This window comes from Cupressus sempervirens, chromosome 7 (genome assembly GCF_028749045.1).
Source record: "Cupressus sempervirens isolate cs-2001-9-10 chromosome 7, ASM2874904v1, whole genome shotgun sequence".
NCBI lineage: Eukaryota > Viridiplantae > Streptophyta > Pinopsida > Cupressales > Cupressaceae > Cupressus > Cupressus sempervirens.
This window is the reverse complement of record NC_143124.1, coordinates 668,380,950-668,396,010: the sequence shown is the minus strand read 5'-3', so window position 1 is coordinate 668,396,010 and position 15,061 is coordinate 668,380,950. Positions and strand designations below refer to the sequence as shown.

Genomic DNA, 15,061 nt, shown 5'->3' with positions numbered 1-15,061 from the left:
TGTTCTAGCCCATGTTTGATATTTAAGTATGCATATATAAGTGTTGACTAGGCAAGAGGAGTTCAAGTGGGGCTATATACCTTCCTCCTCCCCATGGTCCATATCTCTTTACATTTCAAATGCTTATACCATACCCTTGACTGAATACATTTTTGACAGTTGAGTGAGTGTGCTAGTTTTCTGCTTTTGCATTTGTTTTCTATCTAATGATTCTAATTTTACTCGAGATATTCTATATTTTAATATTCTTTTATATTTTTTTACATCTACCTACACCCATTTTCTTTTTCATTTTTACTAGTGCAATCTTTTACTTGATTGATTGTCTTGTCTTAAGAAATATGACATCTTCAATTTCAATTTCTAATTCAATGATAGGATTTCTTCCATTATAAATACTCACAAACATACTCTATAAAAAATGAAATATAAATTATAAGAATGAGAAAACAACACTTACTTGAACCCACATAAAAACTACATCCTAAAACCCCACACCCAATCTCGATTAATTAGATGCATCTTCCACTACTTACAAAATTCCTCACTATCAAACTAACTAACTAACTTTATGTCACAAAATAACACTAAATAACAAGAGACACAATGCATCAAAGTTCCTGCCAATAATTGGGAAAGAAGGAAAATAAAGATCTATAGATAGAAAGGAAGGATAGAAAGAGAGAGCTAAAAGAGAGAATGATATGTTATTATAAGGACAAGTAAATGTAGAATGATAGAGAGAATTGAAGGGAATTTGAAAAATATTAATAATTATATTATTTAAAGAAATACATAAATAACAATAGAAATTTTATTATATGAATGAACTACTAATTTCTACCAATTCAATTATAAGTTGAAATATTTAATTAAAAAAACTAAATTATTGATTACTTAATTCAAATTACCAAAATATCTAGTAAGTTTGAGGGGTAGTATTAGTTTTACAATTTGTAAAATGGTATAACAAAAATTAGAGCAAGATTGTAAAATAGTAGCTAGTAAAACATAGTGTAAATTTAAAGAAATAACATTTTACAATTGACAAAAATAAATATCAATATAAAATTAATAAATAGATTTAAAATAAGAAATATACAACATTTAATTTTATATTTGAACTTGGTAAAAAAAATAAATTGTGATAATTAATATTGATTACATTCATTTTTGTTCAAAGTGGTGTGAAGGTGGAAGATAAAAATATTACTTTTTTGAAAATCTAATCAACTTGTCACAAACGTGGAAAAGATAAAGTTGTAATTAATGCATTCATTAATGCCGATATAGTTGTTAAAAAATATTTGTATTTTTGTTGAAGAAAATTGAATTTCCTCCCTACGAAAAATAGTATGGTCCAATAAAATGGATGAAAAATGTGATTTAAAAAATAATGAAAAATTATAAAAAGATATAAACATTTGAAATTTCTTTTAATTTTTCAAATTCTATGAATTGATTGATATTGAAAAATTAAATTGAATGAAAGCAATAATATACTAAAAATCATACTTAATTAAATTCTATGAATTATTGGTCAATTGAATTGAAAAATTAAATTGAATGAAAGCAATAATACAGTGAAAATCATATACAAATACCCACAAACTTGAGAAGATCCACGCATAATCCAACCCTAAATTGTAAATTAGTTCCTTCATAATCTACACCTTCGGAGCAACAAAATGAACCTGATTTTATTTGATTCAATCGAAATATTATTTGTTCTAAAGCTATTTCGAACTGCAACTGGACAGGGAAAGTTGTTGTGGGTATCAATTGTGTAGAGGTGCAGAGACAGTTGAGACTCGGGAGAAAAACTTGCCAATCCAAGTAACAAAAAACTGTTTGTCTCATCTATAATAGTTGAAGACAAGTAATGCCACTCCCATCCAAAGCTTAAGAAGCAGCAGCATCATTATCAATGGCTGCCGCGGGCGCCCACCATGGTACCTCATCTTCCTCATATCCCTTTACTCTATTCGTAATTTCCCTTTAATTTTCTCGTGCCTGAAATAGATTAATACATTTTCCGCGGTTTAGCCGGTTTCTTCCTGCAAACTTCTGACATAACTATTCTAGACTAATTAAATTAGGTTTCAACGCCATTGTACCTCCTTATGACTGCTAGGTTCTTAGCCTATGGTAGCTGTTAGTTCAGGCGTGCTAGAATCTTTTTTCTCTCCAGGAAATAGGTTAATTGCTTAACTAACACATGCATTTTTGAGACGTGCATTAAAACTTGTCAAAAAAATTAAAAATGTCTTCGATACCTGCTGTAATTTTTCTTCTTCTTTTAAACCTAAAACAACTCAGAACCAAATAACTTGAATTTGAGCCAATTGTAAAAGATCAAATCTGGATTTTTATAAAGAGTTAGCTGTTAGAGGATGCATAAGTCATGTCAGATAGAGAGAGGTACCAGACCACGAGATTAGCACTCAGAATTGAACACTTGTGAATCTGAGTTCATATCAATAAACTGAATAAAGGTATTCCCTAAATGTATGGCCAGGACGGATTCTTGCCAAAAGTTACATTCAGAAGCTTTGAGATAGTTTATTTCATTTGCTTTTGCCCCAAATCGAAGTTTCAGCATTAATAAATCACTAAATTAAGACCTTTCATTCATATAAATGCTGAAGAAAGATGACCTTTTTGGCCTATGATATGTTCATGTGGAAGAGAGGCTAACTGTAGAAAATCAGCATAGAATTGCAAAGTTGGAATCTCTGAAGATGAAAAATCTGTTCTTGGCTAGGAGCTAGTTCAGCCTTTCGAAACATGTAATTATTAACCCAGATGAATCAGATAGGTCTAACTGCACATTATCAATATTTGCATATACTTAAAGACAGTATCCTGTACAGGTTGATCCTTTAGCTACTTAAAACTGTTAAATCTATAGCCCAGAAATCAATGGTGATAAACAGCAATAAGAAGGCGCCAAAACTGAACCTATAAACACCAGAAATATCCTGGGAAAACCCTTTGAGAATGAAGGGAAAAACCCAGCCACACAACAAAAATATATTTTTATTGATAATGAAATGTTCAAGTGTACAATGTCTATTGCTTGATACGTTATAGATAACTTAAGGAGAGACTCTTCACATACCAACTGAAGGTCTTTCCAATTTCCCAAGATGTGACTCTTTATTACAATTATAATTACAACTCTTTGAATCTCCATGCTTCAACACATGTCATTAGATTTAATATTACAATTTAAACATAAGTGTCCTTTTCAGCTGAAGGTGACAATAATGGTAATAACGTCTATATTTTGAGAGATAAAGATCTCTATTGCAGCTACAATCTTCAACATTCCTTTTTAGCCAGAGAGATCTTTAGTTAAACGATCACACAAGACTGCAACCAAAATGTCAAATGATAAAATCTCATCACATAAATCCTATAAAAATCATGGAATCACTCAACATGAAACCCTGTAACAATTATTCATATTTATGGAATTACTCAACATGAAAACTTGTAACAATACTCATATTCATGGAATCACTCAACATGACAGATTTGTAAGACTCACAGCTAAGCCTTTAATTACGAACTCTCTCAACGTAAACTGTCATGGAATCTCTCAACATGATATCCAACTCCCATCATGAAATCTCTCAACGTGATGACATCACAGACTCTCTCAACACGATGTTCACTATTGCATAGTGAAAGAGTTATCATAGCTGATCTTACAATCTCATTTATTCACACGAGAATAGAAATATACATTACAAAAGCAAGTCTTAGTTCCATTTAAGTCTCAAATTTTACATATCACAAGTATCACAATCATATATGAGAATGAAGGGGATTCCATAAGAACTCCCTCTTAATTATGGAGCTTCCCTCTGAAGCTAAAATCTCTCTAAAAGCTCAACATCTCCCTTTGGAGCCCTAATCTCTATCTTGTTGCATCCTGCAACCAAGAGAGATTAAAATAAACTATTAACGCTAAAAATAATCTCTTTCAACAAATTTATTCATTAATACTTATCTCTTTGTGGTGTAATCTCAATAAACACACATACGCAAAGAGCTTTAAAATAATGCCTCTATAGCTAATATAAATCTTATAGCATAATTACAAGAATATACTATAAACAACACAATAATACTTATCCCTACAACCTGTGCTACACTAGAGTTTTGTATCTGTGTCTCATAGGATGCACAAGAATACTCGATCACATCTAATACAGATAAAACACCTCAAACTTGTCTTTAAATGAATTGCATTTTCAAATGTGAAATGGGCGTTCATATGGCTTTGACAGTTTTCCTTTAGATGCTCGACATGTTTCAAGGCAATAGTTATGACAGTCCAAAAATATCATTTGCCAAGTCAGTACCTATAATTGGTGATCACCTCTGCGCACATGACTCACCACAGAGATGAATCCACAAAAGAAATTCTACTACCAAGAATATTAACAAGAATATTTTATCACAAACAAAAAGTAACCTCAGATATCATATAACATAGGCCTTGGCAAGCCCCGGGAGAAATCAGGGCACGAACTTGAATTCAACCCACAACATATAAAAAATGACAAGTAGGAATATCATTGCTTATCTATCCTTTGTTAAACTGTCTTACCTTGGAGGCTGAGCTGCTCCAACTTCCTTTGCGAGCCAATAGTTGACTTGGTAGACTCCAAAATCCTCAGCATCTGCTCAACGCTCTGCACTTGCCACATAGTCATTCAACATTTCAAAATAGCTGAAGAGATTGACACTATTTCTTTGATGTTCATATATGCCCAGAGATCCACAAGAATTTTGCCAACATTAATTTAACGAAGAACAATCCTTTGAAGCCCCCCTCGAAAAGAAGATTGCTCTACTCAGATACTTAGAAAATGATAGAATTAAGATAACGGACTTTACTTCTTAGAGACTACTATTGAACTTTATATTTTCCATACATCGCTTAGCACTCAAAAAAAGACAATAACGACAACCACAAACTAATCTTCTCAGGAAGAAAAGAATGAAAGAAGCTATGAACATCAAAACACTGCATGGCGAAACTCCTAGAAACCGATCTTGATTATCATCGCTCTTTTATGCTTAGCACATGAACAGACTTAACGAATGATAAGTAGAGTAAGAATAAAACATGATGAGGAGGAGTCAATTGCATATTGACATTAATATTGAAATGCCACACACCATGTTGAATGGATGGTAATGGTCAATATTGGCAGTTACGAAGATGAAAAAGTTCCAAGTGAAAGAAAAAACTGCTGTTACACGACCCTTTCAATGTCTCTTACAAATGATATTGGAGACCTAGAAAAGAAAGAAGAGCCCAACGGTAACAGAAGAAAAAAAATCAAACCATACACGATCACATATAATAACATGAAACATGAACAAACCACGGTGGATTAAAAAAAAATTTAAACAGTGCCGAGATGGCGACACCTTCATTATCATATGATCTAGTTACCGACCAAGAAATATGACTGGGATCAAGACTATTGCAACGAGTTCAGTACAATGAATCTGGGACCTGTGCATGATTCCTCACTCTATATCTAGAGATTAGATAGTAAGGATGAAAAGATGCCGATAGCCCCCTAAACTAACATTGACAAAAAAATTGAACCAAAGAAACCTCTGAAGAATAAACCAAAAGATTTATAGCATTATCATATGTATAAAGCCAAGACATGATATTGTCGATTCTCCTCAAAGCTTTACAAATACGATGAAAAGATACAACCAAAATTGTGATAGGGACAACTTCTCTAGAAAAAGATAACATGTAGCCAAAGAAAATTGAGATAGAAGCAGCTCGAACCAACACACATTGATGATATAGCTTTATTGCTGTTATCAACTAGGCTCTGATACCATGTTAAATCTATAGCCCAGAAATGAATGGTGATAAACATCAATAAGGAGCCAAAACTGAAGCAATAAACACTAGAAATATCCTAGAAAAACCCTTCGAGAATGAAAGGGAAAACCCAGACACACACCAAAAATATATCTTTATTGATAATGAAATGTTCAAGTGTACAATGCCTATCTCTTGATATGATATAAATAACTTAAGGAAAGACTCTTCACATACCATTGAAGGTCTCTCCAATTTCCCAAAACGTGACTCTTTATTGCAAACATAATTACAACTCTTCGAATTTCCATGCCTCAACACGTCATTAGATTTAATATTACAATTTAAACATAAGTGTCCTTTTCAGCTGAAGGTGATAATAACGGTAATAACGTCTATATTTTGAGAGATAAAGATCTATATCGCAGCTACAGTCGTCAACAAAAACGAATAGATTTTTTTAGAATCAAGCTAGCTTTTATTGCTTTAAATCATTTTACACATTTCTAAAATTTTTTTTACAAGTCATTTTGAGGATCAAGCTAACTCTTAAAACTTATTTTACAATTTTTTTTGCAAATTCTAATTAGGTTTTCTTCCATGAACTCTTAATAAATGTGGCCAGCGTGGCCAACGTGGCAGAGGCCACATTCAAGTACTTAAACTGAAATATAAAGCAAAATTTGGCACCATTATGGGCCAGTAGGGCTAACAGAAACCTACCTACTGTTGCAGCTAGGGCTTAAATGAAAATTCCTCAAACATAAAATTAGCACCTATATCTATGTCATGGCTTCCATCAAACCTTTCAAAGTTGCAGAGCTTTAAATTATATCTTCCTCTTCTGTATCTTCAGGGTCTCGAGGTTCTATGGCAAACAACCAGTTCAGACTAAGCTCTGCAGAGATGCCAGCAACAGCCTTCAGAAGCCCAATTCCACAGTGTGCAGTGTGGCTTTTGGCATTATTGACTACATCCTGCACACATTATGAAGGGGATCCATGGGCCATAATAGTCTGGATAGATGCTGGGCCATACTCCTGATTGGGTTTGAGGTGGTTTGGTAGCTTCAAGGGAGGCATTTGGAGTTGTCTTAACCTTTTTTATCCATTTTGCAGCCTTGGGAGGGTTTCTTGGAGTTTGGCATTCATTCATATAGTGCTAGTCTGCATTTTCATTAACAAATCAGACTTCTTTTCTGTATTTTGTGGTATTGTTGATGTGAGTTTTATTCTACTATACCATGTAGCATAAAACACTTAATGTTTCAGGATGAAACATTAAATATCAAACCCTATCTTGAAAAAGACACTTCTTATGCTAAGATTGCAATGAAAGATTGATGATGGGATGGGAGACAGGATATTGATGTGAAAATCATTTGTGTATTCCTTAGAATCTTGCACTAGGTGGGTGGAGTCTTGGCACTGTTACATCTAGTAGAGTCCAAGTCATTTCTGATTCTTTGCATTTGCAGTTAGATATAGAAGAAGAAGTGGAAGCAGATGTTAATAGTTAAAATTGAAGTGAAAATTGGAAAATCAAAACTTTCATTTTCATTGCACATTGTGAAGCAAAAACTTTAGAAGTGCAAGAGTTGATATCCATTGAACAAATAGCATAAAATCCCTTTGTGATAAGCAACATATCAAATCATAAAACTGAGTGAAGTCCATGAGTAAGAAGGAACCTTGAAGTCATCTATTAATTTCTAGGATCGTTTCTGCAAATGTAGAATCATAGCCATTGTTATTGATGATCTCCAAATGCAGATTTGGATCTCATATAAATATGAGAAGAGGAGACATGTCTCAAGAAGAGACATGTCTCTTTGGTGTAAACATCATTTAAATAATATTATATTAACATGAATTATATATATATATATATATATATATATATATATATATATATATATATATATACATATATATTATATAGAATAATATATATATGTATTATATGCAATAATATATATTATTAACATGGATAAGTATATATAAGAAATGATGATTACCAATAACAATAATGTGTATCAAATTGAATCAATTCGACTGAAGCTACAACTTTAACACTCCCTCTTAGTTAGGGAGGATTGATATAGAACACATTATGCTCACAAGAATATGAAGAGATATCATCTCACCTATAACATATTCTATAACTTTAATATAAGCTTCAACACCACCTTAAATGTGGTCTATAATAGTAACTATGTCATGGTGTTCGACAAGATCCAACCCAAAGAACCATAACAAATTGGTATCATAGTGTTCGGCAAAATCCGGTCCAAAGAACTATGGTAACAGGTCTACCATTTATAAGATCACCACCTTACAATGGTTACCTTCTGTCTGTTCGTTATCATGACTTCCAACACTCTGCACCAACAACTTAATGAAGTCTGTCATGATAACAGGTCTACCATTTATAAGACCGTCATCTTACAATAATTACCTTCTGCTTGTCTATGTCAATGAAAGATCATCTTCTTGCATTACATATCATATGTGAAATAGTAACCACCATGAACCCAATCAAAGGGTGGTACAAGGGCTTTCACCTAAATTTTCTGTCACAGAGAAGAATGCATCACTAGGAGTTTCACTTAGAACTTCTCCTCATAGAGAAGATATTACTCACAAAGGATTGCACCTCAAAAAAATTCTCCCGATGAACAATGATCCTGGGAAGTCAGGTCTAGTAGTTAGTCCCGTAGACTCTCTTCCCCAAGAATTCTTGTCAAACTCACTCTGAATCTGATATCTAATTTTTTGGTTATAAGTCATCACTTCCTCACGATATACATAGGAGTGGGCCCATCAAAATCATGTAGTTACACACATGTATTTCTAGACTACCTCTGAGTATCAATCTTCCAAGCTCTCATGTTGCCTTGGAAGAAGTGTCATACTCTCTTTTAATGTAGAAGAATCTCATAATCTCAATCATCAAAGATGTTTGCTTCACGAGCCTCACTTTGTCCCTCTTGATCATCAGGGTCTTTGGAGCTACAATCATTAGACTAAGTCTGCACAATATTTGGTAGCACATGTAAAGTACCAACCTTCTTTTCCTGTAAGAATATCCTCAAATATAAAAGAAAAGATCAAGGCAAATAACCCATATAATATGTATAGAATTACAAATAAGAGAGAGACTACAAAGAGTAGATAAATGTAAACGATTAAAATACTTATTTGCACATGAAGATTCATAAATTGTCTTTTTAGATTATTTGAGAATAAAACATCTCCCCTCTAAATAAGGTTCAAGTGGGAATGAAACATTGACTATTATTCCCCCCACAATGTAAAATTTTCACTCATTCTTATATTGTTGAACAATTTTGTATCAAATACTAAGTCACAAGGTTCGAATTCGAATTCGAGTTTGGCAACTATAAAATTTGGATAAAGTCCAACAAGAGTATAAATTCAGAAAAAAGTTTGACATTAAATTTTCCATTATATATATATATATATATATATATATATAAAGTAAAATAACAAAATATTCGAACTTTGTTAAATAGGTTTGAAATCATTATAAAAAGATTGACACATTTATAAAATATAAATTATGCTTAAATTATATGATTAGTTATTGAATAATATAATTTAATATATATAGAATAAATGAGCAAAATATTTTATCATTGTTAAATAGTTTTAAATTTATTACAAAAACATTGACACATTTATAAAATATAAAATATATTTAAGTTATTTGATTAAATTTTTATTAATATAATTTAACATAAAACATAAAATTATAACAATTTAATCATCTAATTTTTTTAAAACAAAACTAAATACCAAAACAAAAAACTATACGAGAATATTGAACTTAAAATAAATTGCAAACACTGAGAAAACCTAAAACAATAATAATAATGCCTAGCTACTATTGGTCCACATAAAGTCTGTCTGACATCGCATTCGGAAAACGTGAGGAGCAAAAAGAATGAGTTGTGCGACACGATGGAAACAAACAAGCGTTGGTTCTCAGCTTCTACTATGCCTCCCATGAGTTTTTACAGTGAAGTCGAGAGGTTCTAGATGCAGCTACATGCAGAAGCAGATGAACTTCATAGAGCGATGAAGATAGTAGTTGGTGGGCTTCTGTTAAATAACGCATTCACTATTGCCTCTCGACTGTGGTACATGATAGCTTCAATTAGGGTAGCCAATGGTGAAAAGGAGAGGCCTTGAGCAACATTGTATAGAAAAAGAGCAGTCAAAAACCTTTAATAACGGTATTTCAAACCCCAATAATCTGTTATAATTTTTTTGCCTTGATGGCAAAGCCTGTCCTCATTTCCGTACAAACACAAGTCAAATTTTATGGAAACCTTTGAAGCTCGTCTAAATTCAAATTTCATGCATGGAATGCGGCGAACTTTGTGACATAGATCATATATGACAAATCCTTTCTAAGTTCCAACTTGCTCTTTTCGTACATTGAAGGTCCAAACATTCATTTAGTCTGACAATAGAAGTGAACATGTCCTTCCATTTTATCAAACTTGTCCACAATACGCCAATACCTTGATTAAGTATGATTGTGCCACATGAATGACTCTGCAGCTCATATGTCAAGTTTCATTCATCAAGGAGAGAGTCGTAGATGGTTCAAATGAATTCTTAAACTTCATTAACATCTTGCAACAACTCAAATTTCCTTATAGTAACTTCTGCAAATACAAGTGACATCATTTAGAAATCATCACTTCCTCATGACCCATTAAAATTACACAGTCACAAGGTATATTCATGAATCACAGCCTCATGACAAATACAATTCATTGATCACTGAAGAATCCATCTAAATATGGTTTACTCCCTTTGAATCAATACAACCAAGATTGTAGAAGGTTGAGTGAACCATATCCTCTATCTGTTCCCTCTCTTTCTAGGTTGACTGAAATGTCAGCCTCCCTCTGAATCTTAATCTCCCTCTTTTTCCCACAAGAACATTCTTAAAAAAGATCAAGGCACATAGCTCTTATAAGAAAAATAAGAATGTTAACATTAATTAGAATGTTAGTAATTTAACTCATATCTATTACTAACAACAACATAAATGATTATAACTCATTATTTTACGTTTGCAATAATATAATACTTAATGATGTAGAGAAGTCAAAATATAACTATACTTCATCTTTGCCTTTTATACTCTCATAATGATTCTCTTTATGTTTGATAAATATTATATCAAATTATCAAACATCATATTTAAATGATTATATATATATATATACATTTTTCACAATATTCTTTGCAAAGCACATTATATATTTTACTTTTAAATATCATATTCACATAAAAGTACTTACTTCCACATCATACACTATCCTCTTCATATGATATGTAAAGTGATTGATTCCTTCCAAATGACACACATACATCATGTTTTGGCAGGATGAATGTTGTTTTCCTTCTTTGACAATTGACGTGCATATGAAAAAAGCGAAACCCTATTTCATATTAATGCATACTTGTGTGGGTCTCGCATTCCACTTGTTATTCTTCTTCAAACACTCTTTTCTTTTATTACTGTTGACTTCCCTTTATTATTTCTAGCGTCCCCTCGTGAGTCGTCTATGAATAAATCTATCATGTACAACTAAATCAAGAAATCATCTATTTATGAGTTAGGGAATTTAAACTATATCAATTATAGTCCTGAATTAGAAAGAATGTTGGGATATAATAGAATGTTTGAAACCATCATCAACGTCCTTCCTCAAGGTTTCTAGGAATCCAAGCCCTCAATCCCATTTTGTGCAAGTCCTCAAGGCATCTTATAGGGATGATGATCCGTACCCACCTCAGAATAGGCTATTGGTTGGATTATACAGGCTTGTACTATATCCTTACTCTTCTAATTCAGAATTATAATGAGGATAATGTTATTTACTAAAATGATATTGATAACCGAGGGTGTGGAGAATACTCACATTACTAAAGTACGAGTTAAATTTGTGAACAGAGCATTTGCTCTGTGGTGTATTTTGTGTTCTTATTTTCATCTGAGTATACCAGTAAAAAATATTTATATTAGCTTTGAGGTCTGTTATATGTCTGTTAATTGCAGTCTTAGCAACCTGCACTGCAGTAAAACTAACTTTGAAAGCTGTTGGCTCTTCCTAAATGTAGAACAATTTGACTGTTCCTAATTAGCTTGATGTTCATTTGTTTTCTTTTGATGCACTATAGTGAAAGTGCAGTACTATTGCAAATATTTTTCTAAAATATAATATTGCAGTGACTATTTACTCCTACCTGGTGGCACTGTATTGCTGCTGCCAATATTTGGTTGTGTAATGAGTTTACTCTTTTCTCTATTTATGTCAGTTGCTATCACCATGAATGAATTATATTTCTTCTTCGATCTTTCTTCATTATCTTTTATCTTTTCCTCTGCTCAACACTTCTGACTTTTAATTATCTACACATCTCTTCCTCTGACTATATTCATATCTCACCTTTCATTGCTATTCACTTGCTGATTATTATTCAAGTCTTCTCTCTGAACTTATAGGCTGCAGAATGTATTGATTGCCCAAAATACGAAGTCTTTTTATCTTTGCATCCAAACGGTGTTACATTGCTTGCTTTTATTGTCTTGTACAGTATTTGAGATATTGAATACCTAATTTAATAGGAATGAATTCATTGTTATTTCGTTCGGTTTGGTCTTTGTCAACTTTGACAATTTATGTTGATGTATAATTGTCTGGGTGAGTTATATCTATCAACATCGTACAATACGTGTCAATTGTGGCTTGCTTATGATATATGACCAAAGTGGACAGTTGTTTCTCGCAGCGCCTATTTTTTGTGATACCTCTAACAAAAGTCATTGCAAACAAATTTCTGTGGTAATGTCCTTTAATTAAGACATTTCATAATATACTTTTAAACATTCTCTTAGCTTTTCGATGTTCAGTACAATGTAAGGGCAGCTAATTTTTGTCGCTCAATTTTTCGTTTTTTGAAGGAAATTTTTACGACACATAGAATTCTGCAGATTCAGATTATCTTTGATTTTAGAACAATTTCTTTTCACGACAGTATTAATAGTATTGCTCTGAGTCTAATGCTTATTTATCAATGGATTCTCCTATCTAGGATGTATACTTTGACATGATGCTCGATATCCTTTTTTTATACTAAATTTGTCCACGGTGAAATGCAAGTCGTTTAATGTGGCATTGTTTGAAGGTTAAGCGAATTAATCAGAACACAATATCTTCATTGTAAGAATGTGCGGCACATAGTTTGAATGTTTGGGACTATCCATACATAGTCGCAGTGAAGCATCTCTACTGATTTTGTTTTTTATAATTTTATTCACTCTTTTCACCTCATCTCGAAATCTAGTAGCTTTTTGACCAAATTCTTAGTGTAGAGCGTCAAGCAAAATCCAAAACGTGTGTTGCAGACTGTATTATTTCCAATTTTATCCTCTCATTTCTTACATTTACATTTGCAGCCTAGCTCTGATACCATGTTAATTTCTAGGATCATTTCTGCAAATGTAGGATCATAGCCATTGTTATTGATGATCTCCAAATGCAGATTTGGATCTCATATAAATATAAGAGGAGATGAGACATGTTTCTATGGTGTAAACATCATTTAAATAATATTATATTATCGTGAATATATATATATATATATTATATAATAATATATATCTTTATTATATACAATAATATATATTATTAACATGGTTAAGTATATATAAGAAATGATGATTACCAATAACAATAATGTATATCAGATCGAATTAATCCGACTGAAGCTACAACTTTAACAATTTCACGATTTTACTTTGCAAGCTTAGCATGAGAGATGACCTTATATCAAGAGAGGATTGAGTATTTGGTGTTTCTCCTCAAAACATTAAGTATTTGGTTTTGCATGTTGTATTGGAACAAAACTCACATCAATGCTCCCTAAGTGTGGTTTATCTGTGTTGGAAAACCGAAGCATAGACATGATAGGCTCGGTGAATTCCAATACATAATCTGTATGAGCTCTCCAATCATCATTCAATATAATAACCTTCACCTTTTGGGCCCTTGCTGTATTGGATTGCTTCTAGATGCCCCATTGGTTCCTAATTGCCATAAGTGATAATGCCTCTTTTGCCCTCACAAGTCATCTAAGAATGATTGTGTGTGATGCAAACTAGGTTTTGACCACCTAAGAACATGTTAATAGTAAGTTAATAACACATTTACAATATGTAAACAACACAAGAAATATTGTATTCAATTATGTAAAACACGACATAAAATGATAAAAGAAAGTAAATAAATTAATCTATAAAATGTATTCTGAAATTTTCTTGTGACATATGGTGGTTTGTCACAAACAATTGAGGCTCCTCTCATTCCTCATATTATTTTTCACCCATTCTACTTGGGTGCCAATTGCTTGTATCACCAAATTGAGGGAGTGGATAGTGCACGGTATCCAAAAGAAGTGATCATTTCTAGCCTCTACCAAAGCACTTGCAATCTTGCAATTTTTTGCTTAATTACTTGGATGACATTGTCACAACTCACCAACTCTATTCAATCAATGAGAATACTAGCTATGAACTCTACATCTTTTACTTCCCCTTGATAGTCAACCGCCCTAAAAAACATTAACTCTTTGGGGGATATGATAATTACATTGATAAAAAACAGTAACTCCTTGGGAGATATAACATTTGCATTGATTAATGGACATTTTTTTCAATCTTTCCATTCATTAGAAACAATAGACACATTCGTTTGAATCCAAGAATCTCTTATTGGCTTTAGTTGGGCCTCTACATTTTTTTTCTCATTACGTAATAAGATGGTGCACATCTTTTTATATCTAGGGCCTTGGTAACCAGAACGTGTGATATTAATTGCTTTTACCATCTTCCTCCATTAAGGTGATCTCACTAAGTTGAATGGAAGACCATTCACATAGAGGCAACATCCAATTAAATCATCAACAATATTTTGAAATGCCTTATTTAATGGGCCTTTCGTGTAGGTGGTGACTTGTGTTGTACTTCTTATCCATCTAGAAGGCATAGGCAAGAAGGAATGTTTAGAGGTTGGCTGAGTGGGTGGTGTTATTGTTTTTTGTTTCGTGATATCACCACCTTGTTTCCCTTTTGCAACTAATTTGTTAG

The 15,061-nt window shown here is 32.5% G+C and overlaps 1 protein-coding gene across 1 annotated transcript in view; it reads left to right on the top strand.

Moving 5' to 3' along the window:
* The first annotated feature begins 1,615 nt into the window (after nucleotides 1-1,615).
* Nucleotides 1,616-15,061, top strand: part of LOC149548438 (THO complex subunit 7A-like) — a 37,508-nt gene continuing 24,062 nt past the window's right edge. Inside the window, exon 1 of the mRNA XM_089792507.1 lies at nucleotides 1,616-1,952. Within this exon, the coding sequence (XP_089648633.1) occupies nucleotides 1,928-1,952 (25 nt within the window). The 5' untranslated portion in view covers nucleotides 1,616-1,927. The remainder of the gene's footprint in view (nucleotides 1,953-15,061) is intronic.